The 26,846-nt window shown below is 33.7% G+C and overlaps 1 protein-coding gene across 4 annotated transcripts in view; it reads left to right on the top strand.

The window, feature by feature from the left end:
• LOC122628319 (limbic system-associated membrane protein-like) overlaps nt 1-26,846 on the top strand; it is a 119,901-nt gene that overhangs the window by 39,140 nt on the left and 53,915 nt on the right. Inside the window, exon 1 of one of the 4 annotated variants that reach the window (XM_043810503.1) lies at nt 9,355-9,412. The exons of the other annotated variants lie outside the window; for them this stretch is intronic. Coding sequence (XP_043666438.1) covers nt 9,370-9,412 — 43 coding nt within the window. The 5' untranslated portion in view covers nt 9,355-9,369. Of the gene's footprint in view, nt 1-9,354; nt 9,413-26,846 lie in introns of those variants that run through there. 4 annotated transcript variants of the gene reach the window in all.

The following is a 26,846-nucleotide window of genomic DNA, read 5'->3' as shown; positions in this document are numbered from 1 at the left end:
TAAATTCTACGATTGATTTGGTTACCTCATCTCGCATATTTTCTAATGAAATATTTGACTTTTGAAAAGTTCTTTCTAAGTATTAAAACGTACACGCAGTAAAAGCAAAAGTTCATTTTACTTGTCCTACACGGCACCAAGTTTACATTAGTTTTAATGTTAGAGTCTAGTATTCTATCTTTCTTCATTAAGTTAAGATTCGCCGGTTTTATTAAAACTTGTCAGTCGACCTTAGACCATCGTGTTCTCTTTAGTTTTATTAATTCGCTCCTCTCAAAATTTCTCTCACATTGTAACAATACTCCGAATGGTTTCTTGTGCGTAGAAAGTTAGGTGCTTAAACATTTTAAAACTCAAACAAGATTGTAGATATGCACATTATGGACGTTAGGATGCTTTTCAAAATTAAAATGCAGATATTAGTGCAATGTGTTATAAGTAATTCTTATAAAAATGTTTTTAAGAACTATTTTTAACAATTTATTATATAACAATATTTAATAATATCTAATAAAAAAAGATTTCATAAAAAATTATTTTAAAACACATTGCAGAAAATCGACCTATATATATATATATATATATATATATATATATATATATATATATATATATATATATATTATAGGTAAGAGAAAATTCTTAATTGCGTAGGGTAGAACGTGTATTTTATTATTGGAAATTTTAATTATGTTACTAGATGGGGACGTGGAGAAATGTTAGAAAGGGAAAAACGGAGGTACGAAATGAAAGCGACATGATCGCGACATTAATCAACTTGAAATGCTTTTACACTCGAACATTTATACTTAGTGAACTAAGCAAAGGTGATAAATACGCGGTTACAATGTCCAAAAATTATCGTTAAACTTTGATCGTCAGATGTAGGTAAATGGATGCTGGTGAAATGGCTTGGTCTCTTTTACGTCTGAAAAAAATACAATACTTTATAGAAAGTAGAAAGGGTAGTACTCACGGAATGCACGTCGAAGAAATGAGCCAAACAAAGCGGAGTCGTAAAAGATGAACGAGTATAATTATTCTCTCTGGTGTCTCGCGAAGTTTCTTCAGAGTAAATTTCGTCGGGTGAAAGAAAAGGAGATAAAAAAAATAAAAAAAAAGAGACGAAGAAAGGGAAAAGTTGAACGGTCGACACTAATTACGCTTTATTAGACATAATATCACGCGCATCGAATTACAGAGAATGTAACTTACTAAGTTGGTACTTAAATAGATACTTGCCGCTTCTCTTTCATAGATATTTGTTGTTTCCAGCAGTGGAAAAGACGGCGCATAAAAATGCCTGCAACGGAAATAGACGGTTTTGTTGCAGTTACCATTGTTGCATATATTTGTTATTTCTTTTTTTTTTTTGAGCTTATGTGAAAAGCGTATTTCTCGCTTATAGACAGAAATAATTTATATTCGTTGCATACGTTTTTTTATATCTTATTTCTTTTCCTTTCCTGTTTTCTTTTTTGATCACTGCGTAGTTGCAATAGAATAACTTTTTCATTGTTCTCTTTTTCTCTCTCTTTTTCTATTTCTTTTGTAAATTAATAACGCTTCAATGATTTAGTATCTTCCCTCTAAGATCAAACGAGAAAATCTTCTTAGTATCCGGAAATTACATGTCGTTGCCAGAACGAAATTCAAAGAACGGATTTCTCGGTCTTTCATTACGCACTGTTTAATTCGGCATTGCGAGTTTTCGTTTGTTTCTATGAATTAGGAAATGTTTCTATAATGTAAACTATTGCGTGTAATTGGAAAAATCAACGAACGATGAAACCTTTTAGGAAACATCGAATTTTGTACTTCAACCGAAAGAAGTATGACTATTCCATTTTTTTTATAATGGATAAATTATTCTATTGAAATGTTAGTACGGCTCAAAATATATATGTATTTATCTATCTGTATAAAATCGTAATAAAAAAGGAAAAAGAAATAATCGAAACAACACGTAAACATTTATACGAGAATATTATTGCAAGCAAGTTTAATTTTTTTTAACAAAAATAATTTACAGACTATATAAAAAATAGCGCTTGCGTAATGCATATACAACATTGTTTCCTTATCATGATATGCTGGAGATTGTATCAACCTGCAACGATCTCGTCACTGAAACGAGAATCTATCTCGTTTCATTGGTACAGGAGATAGAAATACGTTTTCGAAAACTAAACCAATGCCAGTAGCAGTTTGTGCATACTCGATGCGCGTTGAGAGTTGACAGAGATCGAGTCTAGCTTGAGCTTCAGCGAGGTTTGAAACGTGCGAGCGAATTTTAGTGAAAAGGGCGACTATTACGCTTTTCATAGATTCAATTCATAGTACCACTGGTAGCACTGGGGTGAATTATCTTGTGTAGTTCTATTTGAATTAATTAGTGAAATTTATTTTGAAAAATAACTAGAAAATCGAGGGCAATTTTAACTTTTAACGAACCTCCTATACAATATATCGATTTTCTATGTATATCTAATATTAAATGTTCAAATATATTATTCTTATTATTAATATTATTTATATTATGTCTCATATCAGACGATAAAAATTATTCTTGTAGAAATTTATTGTCAACATTAGAATCTTCTTTCCTCTACGATAAAAATATTTCATAGGTGAGAAGTACGAATTTAGTACGTCGGAGATGGGTGCTAAATCGACGCTCGTAGACATGGAACAGAAGGCAATGTGCGTGAAAATATCGCGACTGGTTTTTCCGTCAAACATATAAACCCCCACGATTTCGCGTTCCAATAAACTCACCCATAAGAAAAGGACTACGTTTGATTCCCAGCTACATCAGCCGTAAAGTAAGATCTATTTCTTTGACCGATTGATGAATTTCAATATTTTTTTTTTTTATGGACATTTTCATAGAGACATTTCGTATAAGATTGATCGTACCATCAAGACGGTCAAGATACTTCTTTAAACGATTCATCGACGATTTAATGGAATATCTTATCCGGTTGAATTTATGGGACTCCGACGCGTCGCTGGAAAGTACTCTCTATTCTATGAAAGTATTAAAACTGGCAATCGATATATTATGCACGTATGCACGTACTACATACGTGTGTGTAATAAATTCGAAGCAAAACGATCACATCTGCTTTTTGTAGAAATTTTTATGGAAAATAAACATGTAAAACGTGGAGCGGTGCGTTGTACCATGAGTGTAGAAAACAAGTACATCATTGATCTCATATCGAGAATAATAATTTTTCGACAAATTTCAAATTTCGACGTAATAGTAAAGGAATATATCATTTTTATCGTTTCGTTGATTAGATATCAATATATATATATATATATATATATATATATATATATATATATGTATGTATGTATGTATGTATGTATGTATGTATGTATATGTATATACGACCTAACGATGCTCATATTTTGTCGGATGAAAAAAATTTGTTTTCAACCAAACAAGCCTCTTATGAATTCTTTTGCATTCCTTGTTTTCACCTGAAAGAATATTTCTAACTTGTTAAAAAACAAAATGGAAGAATGTATGAAGGCAAGTTCAACGGAGAATCGCTCGCATGCACGTACGTACATATGTGGATACATAGATATGTGTATTTTTACATATAATATATACATACGTATATATGAACCAATACTTTCACATACCTTATATCGTTCCCTTCCATAAAAAATGTAGCTGCATACGCCATAACCATGGTGTATAGAGTAGAGAGTATAAGGTTGACCCGGTCTGCGTATTTTCTCGGTTTTATATTCGCAACCGTACCATGTACCGAGAAAGAAGGACGAAGCGTAGAGAGAAGTCAAGCTATGAGGGTTGATTCAAGAAGGGGTAAGGGGGAACATTGCAAGCGCCTATATTTATAAAGCATCGTATACGCCAAGCTGACTTTTCCTTCGACCAGTGGGTTTGGTGAACGGAGGAAGTGTCGACGTAGTATAAAAAAAAGAAATGTGAAAAAGCGAGAGAGAGAGAGAGAGAGAGAGAGAGAGAGAGAGAGAGAGCAAGAAAAAAGAAAGAGAAAAACAGGGAGAGAATGGGAATGAAAGAAGAACGCTCGAAGGCAACCAGTCGGAAATAACGAATTCACAAATGGATGCGATTTATCGCCCATATTTACATAAACAGGAAACATGACGGGAATGTACCGGAGGCTGAGCGCTTTTCCGAAAAATTTCATATTTATGCATCAGAAGAGTCGACGTACATAGGTACTCCTTTCCTTTCGTCGAAACCACCTTGAATGGTTAACTCCTCGTTCTAGGTCGAAGCGTCTAGTTAAGTTATCGTTGTCGGTCGAATCGTTCTGATAAAGGAAGAAAAGTAGTGAAAGAGAAAAAAATAGGGGAAAGAAATAAAGAGAAAGAAAGAGAGAGAAAGAGAGAGAAAATGCTTATCGGCCAAAGTTAACACGAGAAGAAAGGAGTTCGATCTGATTGAGAAACGTTAGTTCGAGAACGATATGCTCTTTTACTTTTCTACTACGATTTTCTTTCTCTGCTTTTATTCAGCCATTTCACACTTTTTTCTCTTTCTCCTTCTGTTTCTTTTTCTTTTCTAATCTTCAACGTTATCCAATGATTTTTCGAGTGGTAACGTCGACACCGTTACTTTTCCCTACCAAACTCTTCACTAGATCTTTCAGTAATTGTCGAACAATAGTGGAAGAATAAAAAAGAATTGAGGTTCTTCGTTATTCGATCGTAGAAAAAAGAATAGCGATGACTTATCAAAGTTTCGTGTCTTTGGACGTATTTTACAAAAGCTACAGGAGTTTTCACCGTACAAAGGTTATTGGAATTTCGCGGGGCTAGGTACGATATTAAAAAACACGAATATTTAGTAAGGGTCCAAGCCGAGCCGTGGTGATTTACAACGAGAAGTAGGACGTCGCATACATCACTTGTCAGTAGCTATAAAACTCCATCTGCGGGTAACTTCTTCGGCAACGTACGCACGGATTATGGAAATTCGAGAGCTCTACGCTAGCAACGTTCGTTTGAATACATTTTCGATGCGGGAAATATCGATACTGCCAAAACTTTGATATAGATACCGTCGTCTTTTTCATTCTGTTTTTGTTACATCGATGGAACGCGATCGTCTTCGGTTAAAATGCGTATTTAGCTTTATCTCTTTTCAGACGAATTCTTTAAAAAACAAGAAAATTAAAGAGGGAGAAATGAATAAATAAATGAATAAATAAACAGATTGAAATAATTCGAAATGTAATGAAAAACGTAGATTCAATCGATATATCGATATATATATATATATATGATGGGTACTTGACGATCTTTTTGAGATCGAAAGAAAACATAAGATTGATGTTCAAAGTCGATGAAGATCAAATATCAGACAAAAAGGATATCAAACGTTCAACACAAATCTTGTACAAACCTTTGGAATAGAGTATGTAAAGCAAATGTGCACATTGAAGTGGGTTCTCTAGAGACGGTTAGTCAAAATTCGTAGAATAATGCAGTAACCGATTCTTTTTCTCAAAATACATATATACCACGTGAAAAATAATTCTACGACACAAGTATGTAGATACTGTGTTTGCAAGATATATAAAGCAAGTAAAAAGAATAGTAAGATATTTTTATTCAAATATGTATCATACATCAATCTAACGATATTATACAAGTTCAATAAAACATAATCATAAACAATTCATAAAAGGAGCAAAAAGTTTGTTTCGCAAAAAGGAGCATCATAGTATTTTATAGAGCAAGAACGATCATTAAGAAAATGAGATATGTAATACAGACGAATTCGTATGTATCAAATATACATTTATTGCGTTTATTTTAAATCGAAGGAGCTTGATTTCCCGAAACGATTTTTTGAGAAAGTCAAAAAAAAATGCTTACGCGGCATGAAGATACGAATTCGATATTTAGCCCTGGAAGCTCGCATCACATCTTTCTGGTTGATGAGGCTTACAAAAAGATTTCCCAACGAGCAAAACGGTAGAGAAAGAGAAAAAGAAAACTCGTAGAAAAATCGCATCGCGCTTGAATATAATGCCAGCTGGTCATTAATTTTAATGCCGGACTTAACCGAAGAAGCGCGTAGTACGTTGGGAATTACGAAACGTCCTGCGCGTTTTCCTCGTCGAGCGCATACGTAAACAGGGTCCCCCAGTGCGGAAAACTTATGGAGCGAAATTTTGACTTTTTATTTAGCGAGGAAGTTCTCTCGCGCGGCGAACTGCTTGGAGCTTCCGGATGTAGAAAAAGAGAAGTCATTTGTTTCGTTGTATCCAACGTGGTAGGTCTACAGTCGAGTCGAGTTGAAAGCTCGAAAGTATAATACTTTATAACGACATTAGACGTTTCAATTCATGATCATCAAGAAGTTCTTTCGAACTTGAAGATTAATAACACGTTTACTTAGAATTTCAAAGATTAAAATGGTCCAGTAGAGAAACCCGTCGATAAAGAATGATATTCAGTGAAAGGTAAAAAATCCATTGGTCGAAGAAGGTAAAGGAAAGAAGGTGTAACGAAAGGAATTGAAAAGCGCAGGCCGTTGAAGAAAAAGTACGTGGCGTTCTTGAAAAGGCCACGGGGCGTTATCGGGCGTCGAATAGCTCCGTTTTCTTTTGCTCTCTCTTTCTCTCATTCACTTTCCGTGATCGTTGGTCCGTTATCCCTTTCTTTAGCAGACGTCACTTTCGAGCCTTCGAACAGCCCCTTAGATTCGAGAAGTAACGATAATCTTGTTTCGTTTGGCAACCGATCCGCTTCTTCGTTTCTGGTTGCTCCGAGCGAGAGCAATTCTATCGATCGATAGTTTGCGGTTCGGTTATATATCGAGTTAAAGGGCCTTCCGTTTCGTCTCGAAGCCGATGCTAGGAGTAAGAAGAAACGAGAAGTAGGAAGAACCACGGAAGAAAAGAAAAAGACTAAAAGTGGGAAACAGAAAGAAAGGGTGGGGGAGAAGTTGCTGAAATTGAGATGCCTTATCTCGAGGATGAGAAAGGGGTCTTCCGGGTGAAGTGCAGTTGGCGAAGTGAGCTCCCACAAAAATCTCTCGGGGAATAAAAGGGGGATACTGATTCCTTCCTTCTTCCTCTACAACTCCCTCATTCGGTCCTCTTCTTCCGCAAGCTCCGCGAACTACGCTTCATATTGCGTATCCACGCTACCTTCTACTATCCTCTTTTTTTTTCTTTCTCTTTCTATCTCGCGTACGAGAATCTACGTGAGCAATGTAAAATTGTTGTCCACGATTCCGTAGAGGGTAACACCGATGCTGTCGGTGTTTCTAGGACGACCCGATTCGATTTCGCCCTCTCTCTCTCTCTCTCTCTCTCTCTCTTTCTCTCAGTATACCTTTTCCTTCTATTTTCTACCATCGACGATATCCGCGCTCGTTAACCGTCACACAGGATTGATCTGTGTCCCCCCTTACTACTCTCACAACCCCACACAGCATCACAGGTATCATGGATCCAGCCGACGAGTCAGGAGAATTCCTATCTGGTAGCAAGCTGCGGTTTCTACAGGATGTGTTTTACGAGCCGACCCTTTCGTTCTTCTCTAAACTACGGGGGAGGGCGTTTTCGAATTCGTTAAACTTTAGAGAAAGCGGGCGGCGAAAACGAGTCAGAGATTTGGTATCGTTCCTTCTTTTTCTCCTTTACCACTCCCATTCTTTCTCTCTCCATTTTTCTATTACTCCTTTTTTCAAACCGTGAGTCGAGATCGATCTCGTTCGAAACGAACTTCTCCACTTGTCTGTCTCTCTTCCATTGGCTTGAACGAGAGAAGAAAGGATTCAGCGAAGATTTGTGACAAAGCGGTCTTATTACATCACTCGAGAACGAAAAGAGATTGGTGTTTTCTGAGATTGTCTCTGCAAAGAAGACATTCGGCGAAACGAAGATCGTAACAGTAACCTTTAGAGAGTTCGAAGTTTTTTTATTTATTTATGTTTAACATTATCAGTAATTAACAACGAGATATGAATGAATGTTTTTAAATATCTGAGGCATAATTCAAAGAAAAATTTGCGAAAGCTAGTCACGAAACTCTCTATGTATTATTACGAATCGAAGCCCATAAAAACACGATAGCTGGAGAGAAAAGAGTTTAAATCGTAGAACTTCCAGCAGCGGTGAACATCAAACGCGAGATGCAAAACTCGAAGTAACGACTCTATCATCGATAAAACGCATTCCGCACGTATTGGAGCGCAAGTCGGATTTTGTTCCAGAACGTTAAATCGTAGATTCATCATCGTAGTATTTCCAGTTGAATCAACTTGATCCTTCCTTCGTAGTCCCTGTAGATTACCTCCACTTTTTCTTACCCCTACCTTTCGCTTTTCCGCACCTTCTACCTCACCACGCGTTACAAGAATACGTTTCGAACGGATACCGAACTCGTTAATCGTCGTACTGACGAAGAAAGAATAAGAGAGAGTGACCTCTAATCCCGATAACCTTGCTCTTATGGACACTCTCCCTTGTTCGTATCTATCGCTAAGGTAGAATTTCAGTAAACCCACATAGATTCCCAAAAGTAATGCCGGACTTCTCTTGTTACCTCTAAACCGTATCCCACTCGATTCTCTATAAAAACAAATTGCTTTGAACCGACGTATTTCTCGGTTTTTACCAAGATTTACGAATACTTCCGTAGACAGAGTAGCATCAGTAAGACTACTGGTGTTGTTAAAAGAATTGACAACTCAAAGGTAAAGGTGGAAAAGGAAAATACTAGTAGGATAGTACATACTTACATGTTAGCTAACCAAGCTCTGGTAATTAGATGATTTTCAAGGAGGTATCATTGAAGAAAGAGGAGAGAGAAAAAAAGAATGAAAGTATAGTCACGCTACCCGACTGGTTCCTACCAAGTTTCATTTTATAGGGTAGATCATTATTTTTGCACGCTTGTTTGACCCCGCTTTCTGTTCTCCATCATACGTTCCGTTGCTTCCAAACTTACGGATAATGAAAGTTCAAAAGTTTTTCTAATGGAAATTATTTAAATTGTTTTATGTATGCAAGCAAATTTTGTGGTTTTTCGAACTTTGTCAATTTCGAACTTTTTTATCGTAAAAATAACTGCTCATTATGATCGTTTCACGTGTATTACATCTTGAATTTTCTTTTTTCGGGTAATGATGCGAGGATTCATACGACTCGAACTGCAGATTGGTGTTTTTGTCGTTAAGGTTTGGGTGTAAAAGTCGATTTCCCTGCCAAAAGTGGAAAATTCAAGATGGTGGCGAAAGAAGGAATAACGGTCGAAGTAGAGTGGGTACTGGATGAGAAGAGCTATGTTCTGGCTTGATCCCAGTTTGGTTGGAAATGATTCATACCGGTGGGACCACCGATGCCGGCGTTTTCTACGATTTCGTTGGGTTCTTCGGACGGTGGTACATTCGTTTTCTTTAATAAGACGTCTCGGTCGAAGTTTGTATGCCTTCTCTTTTTCTCCTTCTTTTTTTCTCTCGCTCTTTTCTTTTCTCTATCTAATTTCTATTCTTCTAATATTTCACAGTGAAGAGACAAGTAAACTGTCATTAGGAAAAAGATTAACTGACTTTTTCTGAAGCATTGGTATCGCTTTTAATGACTTTCTAAATTTTATAAATCTTCCTTTTATAAAATGATTTTTGGAAAGGTCTAGAAAAAGAATATGAATATAATTTAAAAGAGATACCTTATAATGAAAAATAAAGTAAAAAGATTGTAGCTTGTTCTTGGATTTCTTTGCGGTATAAATGGAAGCCCTTTATCCGATGCATCGGATATACGTCGATGCTCCTTTTATGACATAAATTCGCGAAGTCTCGTCTCGTTTTCGCGTGGAAGACTTCTAGTAAACACCGAAGGATAAATTTCGTTCTCATGAGAGGCAAGTCGAGTGGCAATATTTTACGATTTCGCAAATCCTTCCGGTAAATAACGATGGAATTGATTTCTTTTCCTCTTCCTCTCTCTCTCTCTCTCTCTCTCTCTCTCTCTCTCTCTCTCTCTCTCTCTCTCTCTCTCTCTCTCTCTCTCTCTCTCTCTCTCTCTCTTACCTTTCAACAGGAAACGAAAGTCCAAATACACAAGCGCATATACGACTTTCCAACCAGTTTCCTTCCGGTTTGACGATAGTAGTAGTGTTGGCTGTGGCGTATGATCTACCCTTTCGCTTTGCTGTCATCCTTTCTTTGTCGAACGACGAACGTAATATCGAAGAGTGAGAGTACATGCAGGAAGAGAGAAAAAGAGAGAGAGAGAGAGACAGAGAGAAAGTAAGTGTAAGAAAAAGAGAGACGTCTGATTCGTCTCCTACGATCGATACTACTCAACCATGAAAGACATACGCCTTTGCGTTACCGTTTGCGCTATCGAAGATGAGCAGACGAAAAAGAGACTGGAGAGACTAGAGAGATCGTTCTTCTTGAGACAGAACAAAAGAACGAGAGAGAGAAAGAGAGAAAGAAAGATAGAAGGAACGAGAGAAAGAAAGAAAGAGGAAGAAAATGTTCGAAATTCTCTCTTCCCTTCGATGATCGAAGAGAACTCCCGTTCACTACCGAGATCATATGATTCTATCGATAAAGATCACTTATCGGAAATTCTATCTCCTAGAGCAGAGCAGATGCAATACATAGATCCAACTTTTTTACGCAACATAAATCTCATCTCGTGAATTTTCGCGCTTTGCGTCACCGTTTTGACTCCATCTATCGTTTTTATTTCTTTTTCTTGCTATCTCCATTTCCTTTTTTGATTCTTCTGTTTTCTTTCTTTTGTTGTTTCTTCCGTTGTTTTTTTCATAATAAACCAGCAACAGCAAAAAATGCAAAACGAAACAATGAAACAACACAAATGAAACTATTCACAGGGTGATGTCACGAACCGGACAGGTCCTATCGGTAACGCGTTAATATTTCGACATTTTTGATGTTCGACGAGGCAAAACAGTATACACGAGCGATGTAATATTTGTTCGTATACGACCTGCCAATCCGTTCGGAATTTTGTTTCTCTTTTTAACGATTCGTACACGTCAACTCTAAGCTTTCCGTTCCCGTGCCTTTTCCAGAACTCTTCATTTTAATCCTTGTCGGATGCTCTCTAGATTGAAATTATTTTTAGCCGTTGCACGAGGCCAAATTGTGGCGAACGTATTACAACCGATCGGCTTCAATTGGACCTCTATCTTCTCTCTCTCTCTCTCTCTCTCTCTCTCTCTCTCTCTCTCTCTCTCTCTCTCTTTCTAATTCTCAATCGATAATGGGAAACGTACCAAGAGGTTTAACTTTGAAAGCAGTAGTTGACTTTCTCGGCTCGGCAAGTCTCATCGTTGCAAATTTCACAGAAAGTTAGATACCTATACATTGCAGGGACGGTAACAGGATGGGGTGAAAGAGAACAGTGAATAATAGAGAGTAAGAGAGAGGAAGAGAGAGAAAGAGAGAGAGAGAGAGAAGAGAAGAGAGATAATCGAAAAACGTTCTCTCCTGTACCTGACTATCAATGTCCCAGAGAGATCAGAGGCGAGAGTGACACGGTAGCGAATGAAAGCTCCTTAATTTGGAGGAATGTAATATTATCTATGTAATATCAAACTTAATACGAGTTTAGACTTGGAGAGTTTGAAGATTACGACGAATCATTCTGATAGAATGTTCATATTCATCCGCTCATCTTCGTAGCTATCGGTGTTTATCCTTTGATATGCACGTTTTGTGTCTATCTTATTGATGTTTCCTTCTCCTTAACTTGATCGTACATTCCTCATTCGTTTCCTTGATGTCTAGCTATTTCAGTAATTACGGGAGGAAAACGTTACCTTCGTATGTTCAATCGATTGCAACAGTTATCGTTTGTATTTGATCATAGGACGTTACGATGTCTAATAACTTAATTGCACCACGCACACGTCTTGAACCCGTTCACTCAATTTCGACGTCTTATGTAATATTATTAGCGACGGTTCGTTACTTTGATTTGATTTCGCTATGCTCCTATGAGTGAAGAGGGTTAATCCGTTATATATATCGTTTGAATGTCTCTTTAAATATTTAACTGAATTTTCTAAGTATAAATATTTAGATGCGATTATATATTTATTATTATATATATTATACAATTATATATATATATATATAATATGAGTATATAAATTTAGAAAAGATATAGTAACGCGCACACCAAAATGTTTTTGTTTCATACAAAATATTAAAAGAGCGTTCAAAGCGAGTCTCACTGAATTTTAGCCACTTTTATATTTTTATGCGTATGGAAAAGATGGAGCAGAGAAAAGGGCGATATCTCGGCTTAACTTCCACTTTTCTTTTCATTCTCGCGAACGCTTGAAAATCGCTCACGCGAATGTTCGCCGGGATAACGCTTATCTCAAAGTCGCTACTGCTTTTTTGTTCGTCGAATTTGCAAATCATCTTTGAGCTATCGCGAACGATGTTAAACGTTCGGAAAAATACGAATGAATTCCCGGCAAAGAAAATTTATGAATTTGCGCGGAATCTTCTGACAAAATAGATAGCCGGTTTTGTCTAGTTGGTAACATAATATATTATACAAGCTAGATCGTACAATTTTATAAATGGTACATACATGCTCACTGTGATGGATCTATCGTATTCTTGTACAATGATTTATTGTTGAAATGCGATAACCAAACTCTCGAATATCAATATATATTATTATTTCGATTGCATGTACAGTATGTAGATTTTATATTAAACTATATATGTGCATAAACTACGAACATGCTATTTCATGATTATCATTATTTGCGTAGAAAACTATGATAGTTGTAATCGTATATATTCTAAATAATTTTGTCAGATTTACTTAATGTAAATAATGTATAAAAATAAATAATAGACTTTTCTTGATTTTTCCTCTCTAACTTCTTACTTTAATTGACTTTAATACTTTATTTTTATTCTATACTTTCTGACATTTTTTTACTGATTGCCTCTCTTTCAATATTAAATAATATCATCTCATTCATAATACTCATTCATAATATTACTACTATTGGAATAATATAATGTAGCAAACTATCAAATTTGTTTCATCCTTCGACTATGAATAAAAAAATATAGGATTTTATTAAAGATAATTTACTTGAATATTTATTAACTCTAATCATTCCCATTATTCTACTAACACAAAAATTATTTACACACCTAATATATCTCTTTATACCAAATATTTTTTGTATGATCATACTTTTCATAGCTTCAATTCCTCCTGAAATATTCTATCATGCACGTTTAAATGTAATATACTATACACACACACACTATATATATATATATATATATATATATATATATATATATGTATACTATATATATAGAACGTATATTATGACCTGTTCAGACTGCAATGTTAAACTTGGTAAATTTTTCAATTTTATGAAAATATATATGTCAAAGAAGAATAAATATATTAGTGACAAGTTAAATTCTCGTCAAAATCCGATGCTTTAGATCATGAGTTATATGTCTGTTTCAAAATCATTTCCTAAATTATAATTTTTTTTCCAAACTTATTATAAAAATAGATGAATAATTTAAATTAAGCTCATATTCCACACCAATGCTTAACATAAATCGAAAATTCAGTACAATAAGATTTATCACCGATTTATGTTCGATCGAGAAGATAGATATAAATCGGATAAGAGAGAATAAGAATGCGATGACAATATGCAGACTTATCACAGCTGTGTCAGGGAATGCAAGGAATATTCTATGAATGTGTAGTTAGGGAAAAGAAGTAAAAGCGATGGAATTCGGTCTCGACAGAGACTTCGGTGTGCGAGTTAGCTCGTCACGTTTCTCGTTGCGATCTCTCGTTTAAGCTCGGTCAGTTGGAGCGAGTTAGCTGGAGCCATCTTTTCTCGTAAAGACACACGTTCTCGCTTTATGACACCTGTTTGCTGGCGTTGCTTTTCCATCCATTCTTTCTTTATTTCTCTCTCTCTCTCTCTCTCTCTCTCTCTCTCTCTTTCTTTCTATCTCGTACTTTCGTTCCTCCTTTTCTTCCTCTATGTCCTTTCGCAAGCTTCACTGTCGCCATCGACATCGTACGTCCAATATACCCTCAAAGTCGATACTCCGTCGCTGCTTTTGACACGTCGAAACTTTACGGAGAAATATTGGTACCCTCGTCGAAGCCACTTCTTTCTCATCGTGACTGTAAGTTCTACAGTCTCTTCTATCTTCTCTCTCTCTCTCTCTCTCTCTCTCTCTCTCTCTCTCTCTCTCTCTCTCTCTCTCTCTCTTCGTTCTCTATCACTTCGTTCTATCTGATAGTTTCTATACATACACAAATATACATAGATACATACTAATACACCTGTTCATCAACAATCATAGGCATTCATGGACGTATATATGTATATATATGTGATATCTACATATTGTATATCTCGTCCACTACGTAGTATCATTCTATTCTTGGACCTCCAACTATGCACTTTCGTTGATTCAAAAATGTCATAAAGAATTTATCATTCTCGAAGAGCTTTATCTTGAATGTTGCCGGCTTTTGCCGTTAACCGCTTGTCTCAGATATTTTTTGATATGATTTCTATTTTCTGCTTTACTCTTTTCTTTTCGGTTCACGAACTGTAGAAAATTATCTTAAGAATTTTGTCTAAAACGATCAAGGAAAACAGCAATACTTGTGTACTGAAGGAGTATATCTTGTTATTAATTTGTTTTCTTTTTCAAGGAAACTAGTTCTCGTTTTCTTTTGAAATTATTAAATGGTCAGAGATGATGCAAGGTTTGATATCTACGACGAACATGATATGAACATTATTCTATGTGATCCTTTCTAAGCGAAAATCCTTTGTGCAGTAGTTTCTCTGCTGGCTCAACATTTACCAGTCTGAAAATTCAGTACTTCCGTTGAAAGTGCTCTCCTACCTGATAGACAGTAACATACGAGAAGTCGTCTGGCGTTTCGACAGAAATCCAAAGGCAAATTTATTGCACGTCATTGTAAAAGGCCTCCTCAAAGGAATACTTCTCTCTCTCTCTCTCTCTCTCTCTCTCTCTCTCTCTCTCTCTCTCTCTCTCTCTCTCTCTCTCTCTCTCTCTCTCTCTCTCTCTCTCATTTTGTACTGATACGCACAAGCGAAAGCATTGACACACTCTAACTCTAGATCCTTACATTACGAAGTATTTTGGAGCTAACGCTCCTTCTACTTCGTATACAAGTCCTTGTATTATTTCCCTCCGGATCGATACGTTTACGACCTTTAATGGATTCGTCCACTTGTCCTGTGTGCTGGGATTTAATAAGCGTATTTTACAATTAGTCTTATATGTTCAATTTAAAGAAGAATGAAAATTAAATTCTTTAATTTTTCGATTGTTCAAAATGTTTGTTTGATTTTATATTAGATTAATGTAAGACTACTTACAATTGACATAATAGACAAATTTGAAATTATCTTATTGTATGTACAAATTCGAAAATAACTTAAATAAAGGGAGAATAATACAACATTTTTAAAAAAAGATATTTTTACATTTCACTTTGTGGAAATATGAAATAAAAATATATGGATATATTGGATAGTTAATTGTGAGGTCATCATAATTACGATGACAAGGAAAAGTATTCAAGATTGTATGGAGATATATTATTGGAGATAGAGAGAAAATAGAAAAGTAAAAGAGAAAAAAGAAAAAGACACAAAAATAGGAAATAAGAGGGAAGAAGGTTGTTAACTCCTTTACTCTTGAGGAGTGATGGTTAAAAGAGAGTTTACTGGACCGAACTGATATTTCGAGCGTTGTGGATTACGATCGGTAATAACATTCCTAGGATGGTCTTAAGGATATAGTATGCGATCTGAAGCAAGATCAGGTTACGTCAGAGAATACGAGAATTGCTGTCTGTGAAAAGCATGTTGATTCCTAGCAATGCCCAGGTCTGAATGTACGTGAATTCATACGAATTTCATAATACAGTTGCGTTCATCTCCTTGATCGAGCAGTTAAACGAACTATAGTAATTCCAAATAACATAAGTATAACTTTTGTTTTAAATAATTCTATGACAGATGATATTTATCAGCTATCAGATGAATTGTATGGTACAATGTATTTTAATGTAATACTTTCGTAAGAATCTTATTTTGTTATTATTCATTTTATAAAAATCTTGTAAATTTGTAATATTAAACTGTACGTGATTCTGTTTAATTAAAAATTTCTGCAAAGAAATTTTTTCATTTTTTATTCATTTTTTATTACATTTAACTGTTATTTATTTAGTTGCATAAAAAATTAATATTAAATTCGCAGATAAAGCAATTCTTTTAGTAGAACAACATAAACCAGTAATGTTCAAATATTATATAAAGATATCGTTGGCGTTATATTCAAACTCGTATGATGTTCGTAGAATGTTTATATTATATAATATATCGGAAAATCGATTCTGGCTATAAAATGGTTTCCAATTGCATATGATTCGAAAGATGCATTGAAACTTTCCCAGAGTTTGTTAATATATTTTTTTAATATTTATCTCAAACAATTACGCTTTATTTAAATTTTCTTTACGGATTGTAGCGTATCGAATACAGATTACTTTACACAGATCTATTATCTACTTTAACTATTACTATCGACCTTATATTAATCGTAATCTCTAACAATCGGAAGATCTGCTTGATTTCATTAACGCGTTTTTGCGATATTATGCCATGACAGGAGAAAGACTCACTTAACTTTATAATAACGGGAAGGTAACGGAAAGAGTCTTGTCTTTATCTTCTTCAGTTCTTCATAGAGAATATTACGAGACAGGTAGAACGAAGTAGCTGCATATGGAGTGTACATAATACTCTATCTAGTACCTAAGTGCACTTCAACGCGAGAGGAGAAGATGGATCACGTCGTTGTGCCCCGTGTCGGTCATCGTTGGACCAGTGTATTTTTCTTCTTCGAAAACCACTTCACGAGAAAAAGGAAAGAAATGACTGTTGAAAGACACGTTGGTTGAACGATATCGTGCACTCAGTAAACATCATTCAGAAAGAAAGAAGCATTATTTTTTTCTGATTGTAGAAAATACAGCGTGTTCTTATAGAGTAGCTATTTCGATCACTTTTAGATTTCAGTTTTGTGCAATGACGACTGGAAAAAAGCCACAAAAAATTTCATTCGAAGGTACCACTGCCATGTCACGTACTGTGCCTGTACTTTGCCCCATTATCCACTTATGGAAACGTCGCTTTCTTAATCCTCCTTCTGTATCTTGCCTCTTCCGCAGAAGATTACGGCAGCATGCTTGTACAATGTGCTCGGCCAAGTTTTCCTACGACTTCAGCATGATACAGACTTCGTTTACCAGAATTTTAAGTGTATATTGTTGTGAAGAAAGTTTTATTTAGGTTATACAAGTGTGTATTTGTGTGTGTGTGTGTGTTATGTGTACAGATTAGAAGATGCTATAAAAGCAATTGAGTTTTGAACAAAAGAAAATCGTACTTTCTACTTTCTATGCTATTTGTGGAGTCGTAATTGCTTTGTCGTTTAAGTTGAAATGTTCCTAAAGAGTCTGAATGATTTCATGAAACATACTATAAGTATGATTAGCTTGTGAACTTTGAAGCTAGAATGAACAGAATTTAAACATTCTTTTTTCGATTCATAATTCGTTTCTCCGTATAGAGATATATTTAATTTTTGAGATTATATTCATTTGAATTCTTCCTTCATTTCTCTCTCTCTCTCTTTCTCTCTATTAGCCATGTTCACATAAATACATCGTCGGCTAATCTTTTAATTCTGTTTACTCTGTTTATTCAATGTTTGACGTCATTTCAGTCGGAGCGTGCGTCGTAATGAGCATAGCTTATGAATATTGCAACCTTTGACAGATATTTACTCACACCTTTGACGCCCCAATTCGTCTCGCCTCGAGTCCTTTAATCAGCATTTGAATGCTTCTATTGGCGTATTTGACGATGTTACGCTAATTTCAGAAATAATTTGCTTACGCTCTCTGGATTGTATTTATCCCTATTTGTCTACACTTTTAATCTTTTTTTCCGAAAAGATTAATAGAATAAGAATCATATGAACAATAAAAAAATAATGCAATAACAAAAACGATTCGTCAGCATAGAATATCGATAATCAATAATTTTACGTATCCTAAATAACGTGAATGATACTGGTGATTATTAAATAAAATGATTATATTCGATCAGGTTATTGTGATACGAATCATTTGGTTATTGTTCCATTGCATTCTCGATATGTTTTACGAAACTGTCAATAACGCGACAGTTTCGCATTTGAAAAATCGTACTATCTGGCACGCATGGAAAGAATCATAATTTTAATGTTTTTGACAAATTGAAAGGTTAATCGAAAATTGATAGAAAACAATAATCGCAAGAGAAAAGTTAAATGATTTGAAACGAAAAGCGATTTTCTGTTTTATCGTAAAAAGATCACCTTTAATCACGATGTGTCTATGTACGTATATATTTTATTTATAGTACACTTTAATCAAAACAATCAATTCGAGAGAATAAAGATTTACTTTCTGGTCACTTAGGTATTCTTGTTCGAAGCTTATTTAAAATTCAAATGTAAGGGACATAATTAATAAAAATCAAGTTTCCGTCATCCGTGACGCCTGTTCGCATCGTGTTAGCAACAAATCAATGTAGAAAGCGACGAAGCGCAAATTGTGTTATCGCCACGACTTAACTTGATCAGCACACGATATTACTTTTGATCGAATCGAGTCAGCATCGAGTTCTCATTTGAAAGCTTTCCGTGATTTTCGCAGACTAGAAAGATGCGGCAGATGGACGAACACGGTCTCTCGTAATGCGTTCCGCTTGTTTGCTTTCCGTGAAATAGATAAAAAGTTAGGAAGTTTAGCAGAGAGCTATAGTGTACAGAATAGTGGTATTTCATCCTGTATATACACACACTATTTAAAACTAGGTAGCAGTTATAATCTATGTTATAATTTGTGTTATAATCTGTGAGGAGTAAGACAATATAATAATGCTTGGAACATTGATAAATATTTCATATGTATACATTTGTCGTTGTGGAATAATTATAATGCAAATAATGTCATGGCAAATTTAGAAAGCTTTATACACGCACATACATATTATTGTCTCATCGCTAAAATAAGAGAACAGATTATATTCGTGCAAATATCAATTTCTCTCTGTATTCTCCGCTATCCTTTGTTCAAATTATACGTATGATTGAGGTAATATATGTATGTAGATCGAATTAATAGCCTTTGTATTTACTGCAAATATATATATATATATAATTTAATTCTTATAAACTGTCACATCATTTGAAATTAAATCAAATATTAAATACTACATACTTTTAGTCGTTTTAATAATGTTCATCAAAGACTTTAAGAATTATTTCACATTATTTCAGATTTTCGTGACCAATTAGTTATTAATATTGCCAGTATATGATTAGGAATGTTAGATGGGTACGAAGTGGTCGATCTTACAAGAATAGTAATGATGTATGGATGAGGAGGGTGATCAGCCCGAGTAATTGATATCGGTTTAGGAGCCATTGTCCCAAAACGTAGAGGGTCTGTAGTATATGGATAGCAATGGGCACAAGATATACGAGTAATATCTCGCACCATCCCACCATTGGAAGGATACGCCTCCTCTTTCTCTCCACTTCACTCCCTTCGGAGGCGAAAATTCTCAGTCAGTATGTCAAATCCACAATCTATGGAACTTAATATCAAGAATTCCCAGGGTATCGCCCTACGTAGATTGCGTTCTTAAAGGAGCTTACGATATAATCCTTGAGTCCGGTGCATAGGAATATCTCGATGGTTATAATATAAGTACATTGGTAGATTAATAAAATGCCCCATTATAAAAGTTCCATGTAGAATACTAATATCCTTCTATGGCTTTACTCTCGGAACATTTGACCAGGATTTCTTTTTTTTTCTTTTTTTTTTTTTCTCGTTGATAGAGGCGTATAATCAAATTGTACTCACTACGTGAAAATTACGTTTTAAAACGAAACGAGTTTTTTTTCATTAATTTTATAATGCTGCATTATATGTTATTATCTATTGATAGAAGTAATCCCAATTGGAATGGAAATTTTAATGTTTTAAAAATTGATAGAATTATCATAAATTCGTAATTATGTTCAGATGTGTTTAATCGATTAGCGATTAATTCATAGTTTAATGTTCATCATTCGTTGGACGAAGAAACTTTTATAGGTGATTCACATTCGTAGGTAATGGTTGAATTTCTAGAGAAACGCGATCGTGAGCGTTGATTTTGTTAAGAATTTGGCGTGGCTAATGGCGAACAAAATCTCCGACATAGTTTGATATGCAAATAAGGCCATTGTCATTGTTATTACTTGCATAATTTCTGCTCTTCTAGCGTCACAGCCTTACGACGTGAGCTTAAAAGCAACTCGTAAATTCGATGCTACGTCAGAATGTTCGCCATCTAAATGATAACGACAGGTTACCCGTTTCTCCTACCAAAGAGTATTCCGACTTTACTTAAGATTCCTTGATACTCTATACACATTCTGAGATATTTGCTATGGTAACGAATATCTCGTAAATTCTGACATGTCTAGATATTATTATTTGTCACTGAACTTGCCTGATTTATAATACAGTGTACCTTTCATTGAGTATAAGATTGCAAAAGAAAATAGATCTAAAAAAAATACATTTAAAAAAGAATAAGTATGATTAATTTGCCTTTTTAAATAAATTCTATACATATGTATGATGGTTTGTTTATAAAATATAATTTTCGATTCGAAGAAAATATATGATACAGATATAAAAAAAGATTACAAATTCTATGTTATTCTATGTGCTTTTATGTATCAGAAGATTGACTTTTACTTTTAGGTAAAAGCAATAAATTTTTCAAAAGCTTCAGCGGTTTGAAAAAGATCTAAAATTGGTCCATTATTTGTTATGAATGTAAACCATGAATGTTGATGAACAATTATTGAACACTATAGACTAGGAAAATTCAAAACCATGCAAGTTGCGACGTACACTACAAAAGCCGAATTTAACACGCATGTATAAATATTATTATCTTTGAATATATCATTAGACTATCAAAAGCATTTTATTTTTTGATTGTGACTCGTAAATTACTTAATATATTTATTTAATAGAAAAGAAAAATATTAAATGAGAAAATTTAATTTGAGAACAAATTATACACACACGTACACGCACACGCATGCACATACATATATATATATATATATATATATATATATATATATAAATTCAATTCATAGAATTTTCTAATATTTTGATATATATAAATAATCGTTTTATTTGTTAGAAAGGTTTCGAGGTTCGATAGAATTATTTTGATCATAGAATTGAAACGACTTTTGGCTATCTCTGTTCTTGCATGAACGTTGAAAAAGGTTTATGGTAAATGTAGTAAATATTTCGCATGTGCTATTAACAATTTATGTGCACACAAATATCAAAAGGTATTAACACTTGTGAAAATGCAACGGTTGTTGGTAGCAACCAGTTCGATGGGAATAATCCGCTAATTCCATAATTGATTTATCGGTCATTACGAGGGTATATAAAACTAACACGTGCATTGAATGGATTCGTTCATTAAAATAATTGCGCATATCACGTTTCGTTCAAAGTATTTATTTCTTCCGAAGGAAATTTTATAAACAATTCGTTATAGATATTATTATTATAATTACATCATTTCACAAAATTAACTTTATACATTTGTATTATTCTAAAAAATTGGATATAAAGCAAAACTCACTTCTTTATATGTGTGCGTGTATTGTTTAACTTATTGAATAATTTTGAACTTGAATATATAGACATTTATTACTTGTAGTGTAGTGATCGAAACAGTTAGTGGCTATATATTGCTAGTCAAAGACAATAGCTTCGTTTAAAGAGGAATGGAGTTCTCTAACGAGCCACTTTGGATAACCTACTTCGGACACCCTCCTCACCCCGTGCGAGGTTTGATAGTATCATTAGCTAGCATGTATTCGACGTTTCCTGGCGCAGCTGGGCTGAATGTTACGAGCGATACACGAAATCTAGATGCCTCCGTGGAGAAGTTTCCTTTTGGTTATGGGTGAGAGATATACGACCACAGAGTATTCTAAGTGTAATACTTACGATTTTCTTTGTATCGTTTTAGATAAGTCTTTTGCGACATAAGGTAAACAAAATATTTGTATAAAAGACAAATTATAAAAGAAATAAGCGATAAAATAACATTAAAATAATATACTATGAATCTATTTATAATTCAGCGTATAATCATTTCAGGAGTGCTATAAAGTCATATGTGTGTGCTCTACTCCATATTATAATCTTGTATATATAAATGAAAATTAAATTATATGATAGCAACAAACTGTCTTTTTATATTTCACGTTTTACAAATGTTTACTTTATCACAATTGTTTTCTCAGAATTTTTCTATAAAAAATAAACTTTTTTTTTTGTAAAAATATTTTTAGGCAAATTAAAATAAGGTGTAAAGTGTGCACGAAGAGAAGATTGCGAAGTGAAATTACATCAGAATGTAGAAAATGTCTTCTTGCTTTACATATTCCAAATTGTTTTGGAATTTATCACTTTTTAAACGATTATTGATATTATCGATAGAATCTTAAAGACTTTTCTAAATATGTGAACTATACCTACACTTATTTAAACTTGTTCTATAGATAACATGTACGTAATTGGCTTTAAAGATTTTATAAAAGAGATTTTAAGTATCAATTCGTAAATTTATTTGAACATGTTTGTCACGTGGACCAGTTAAGAAATTGCCAGTACAAGTAGTAATACTAAATTTAACCCTATCAGTACAGCGGAGTTGGTCGCTAGTACACTGCCGCTGTACAGGGTGGTTGAACCGCGAGTGTACACTTTACCGCAGAGTGTGACATCTGATGCTTTATCGTATTATGAAAACGAAAATTATGGTTATTCGAATTATATGATATTAATACAGAATGAATTATAAATAAGCATATGTACGACAAAAAAATGTTGTTTACTATAAAGATATATCAAGATATATTATGTTCACTTAGTATTCTTAATTCAAGCAGAATTTTTTCGGATGACTATAATTACCTTTCCTAAGGAAATGGTTAACTTCTATTTCCTACATTTATGAATAGTTATTTTTATTTATTGTTATCTAAAATTTTGTTATACATGTTAGAATTATCTTAGAAATATTTATAGAAATATCTATATGTTAAAAAATGATAATCATACACAAACTATTTATTTATTAATAATGTAAAAATTGTTATCTTAAGAATAGTTAAATACGATGGCGATTGCAGATATGAGAGACAATATATTGAGTAAATAGATTAGCTGTCGCATCAAGATCGGAAGCATGGCATGTAACGTGCTTGACATGCGTATAACTAATAGGAAGATCGAGGAAATTTGACTCCTTTGTATGTGGATTACGCTAGAATCACTGAGAATGATGGACGGCTAGACGAATTAATTGATTCCGGTCTCGATATTAAGCAGTCTCGTTTTTTAATAAAAAGAATAAACTTTATATTCTATATTTCTCCAAAGTATCCGATGTTATCCTTTAACAGAGAAAAGATCAAATTTACTTAATAAGATATCAGAGGATACATATGTGATTCTATCGATAAATTTATCTGTTAATTTTCTTTTTTAATTTATTTGAGGTACATACTGTTCGAAGACAAATAGGACTAGATACGAAAAGAATGAAAGAGTTATTTCGATGCTTTGATATAAATAAACGCTTCCCACTTGTATGAGTAAAAATCATTTTACTTTCATTATTTTTAAGGAAGATTGCTCGATGTTTCTTATTAATTATTATTTAATCGAATTATTATTTTATCGAAAAACAAAGCTCTTTGTTTGGCTTAATTGATACAAAAATTAATTTATTGTATCTAATGCGAAAAAGTTCAGCTAAAAAGAGACTGTGTGCTAAAAGGTATCGAAATGATAGCGTAAATATTTTAACGTTTAGATATAGTGTAGTAAAATTATCGTGTCTTATGCGTAAAAGTGAAACGAGTAAAATAAATAATACGAACATGGTGGATTCGATAAGCGATGCCTCCTAGCGAACTCGAAATCAAAAAAAGAGGAAATTTTTTTGTTGTCTGGTAAGCGTAATACCTCGGTTGAATCGGACATCGAGGCGGTCGGACTAGATTGTTTTTATCGAACAAGTAAAAGGAAAGACGTTCGCAATTTAATCGGATTTCTCCTTTTTCTCCAATCTCTTCGCACAATGGATATCTACTTATTCTTTATTAACTGTGCTCCTGAGCGTTTTAACGCGAATGGCATTCGGGTATATAAATTTGATTCGACTCATTCGTTTAATTATCTCCTACTCTTCGTTACGCAACCTTCTTACCCTTTTTTACTTTCTTACTTTTTCGAGATTACACTATTCTTCCTTTAAATACTCCAACGGTAACGCGCGTTCCTTTCTAAAGAAGGCTTTCCTTTCATTTAAGAGATTCATTAGCAGTAGGACCTTTGGTTAATGGAGAAAGAAAAAAATATGGAAGAAGTATTTAAATGTAGTAATCCAGATTAAATAATTCTTTATTATTAAATATCTTTTACTTTGCGTCTACATTAGCGTGATACTAATATTTATTTCCTTTGATTATTTACCAACAGTTTTCTTCATTGTTTAAAATGATAATCTTCTATTATGTTATTTTAAAACTTTAACATTATCGAACGTAAAAGAAACAAGACGAATGTCTATACATTTTCATTAAATTAAATAACGAACAAATAGAACATATTAACCGAGCAAAATACAAAGTTACATTTACATTTCGCTTGCGGTGTCGTTGCTTCTATCACGAGCAAATCAGTAAATTATTTGCAAGTTCATTTAAATTTACATAATGAAAAAAACATGTCGGAGATGTCATCAGAAAAAAAATTTTACGATATTTTACACTTCTGAGCTTAATTGCATATGAGAGAATTTTAATGAAATCATAAATAAAGGAAGATGACGACCATACGAATAAAAGAACAGATATTTTATATAAGACTCCACTCTTAAAATAAACTCTCGAATTTTTTATATTATCCTTCCATATCATTTTTTTAATAGACAAATTTAATGAACTTTTAAGTTATATTGTATGAATAATTAGATATAAAATAGCTATATATTCGTTTCTGCACTAAAAATACATATCCGAACTAATTAATAAATGAAAAGAAATGGGAGAGAGGAAGCAAGAGAAAAAGGGAGAATATTACGAAGATATTTACGAAAATATCAGGAACAAATTTCTTCATTGATATTCGAAGCTTTCTTTGCGTAAAGAAAAAGAATGAGAGAACGAGAAAGAAAGAGAAATGTCGTAAAAGTATCCTAGATTGAATACGATACGAAGACGTACAAATTCTATTGGCGAATCAATCGTATGAAATTTAATGCTCTGTTTGTGACGATATAACGTTCAGTACCGATCTGCAAATTGGTCTTTACTAGAGGTTCACGCGCCATGCTAATAACCTGCGATCGTGTTTACGTTTCGTTACCGCCTATCTTCCTATGCTTGCCTTGTATCCCTCTGATCCTGGTGCTTTCTAGGGATAATTAATTTGAATTCAGATATTATCTCAATGTGTATTTGTGACGATGGTAGTCTAGTTGAAAATTTTCCTTTGTGTAAACTCGGATTAATTACTTTTTCTTACACATACGTTATTAAATTTACATTATATTTTCATAGACAAATTTCGTGAACATATGGTTATAACATATGTACTTGTATATATCTATATATAAAATTAATATCAACCAGATAAATTTATATTTATTTTCATCGCATATTACCTTACTTATTTACTTACTTACTTGTACACTGTTTTCAACACAAAAATCTCGCAAATTATATTTTGATTGCGCCGTATTTATAGAGATGGGTAAATCAGTAAAGAGATTTTTTATAAGTGCGAAACTTTTCCGGTAAGATTTTTAATGCGACGAGTTTTCGCCACTTTCGAGCTATATCGCACTCCGAGTGAGATTAATTGGCTAGCATGGAGCCTCCGACATCCATCGCGTTTTAAATTTGGAACTAAGTTCTTAGTTCTGAAACGAAAAGAAATAAAGCGGTCCAGTAACAGAGCCGAACTTTTGCTTTATTTTTCAAACAGCTGACGGAAAGTTTCTGGCTGATATAAACGTGAGACTTGTTATTATTTATAAAGGATTTGTTATATCGATTATTTTGTTAGATGAATTGATATCAAAACATGGTTATATATATATATATATATATATATATATATATATATATATATATTAATTACTTATATATCATGATGTCTCTCGTAAAATATCAAATTAGATATTTACTTAGTTCGATATTTCAATTACTTCAATATTTTTTTCAATTTCAAGATGGAAAAATATTTTATGAGATTCAAAAGTATTACAGTATTTTTGAACAATCACTTTGCGAAATAATGGATAAAGAAAAATTCTTTTCGTTGCATATAGTGGCAACAATCAATAATAGATGAGTCTACGACCCTTGTATCGTAGGAAAGTACATGTGCGTTGTCAGGGTGGTAGCCGGATGATAGACTACGAGCTCATCCAGAAACCACCGGCAATACCCACGCTTCGCGCCAAAACGTGCTACTCGAGTATATCCCCATATATATATATATATATATATATATATATATATATATATATATGTATATAAA

The sequence above is a fragment of the Vespula pensylvanica genome, chromosome 4 (genome assembly GCF_014466175.1).
Source record: "Vespula pensylvanica isolate Volc-1 chromosome 4, ASM1446617v1, whole genome shotgun sequence".
NCBI lineage: Eukaryota > Metazoa > Arthropoda > Insecta > Hymenoptera > Vespidae > Vespula > Vespula pensylvanica.
This window is presented reverse-complemented; position numbering and strand designations above follow the sequence as displayed.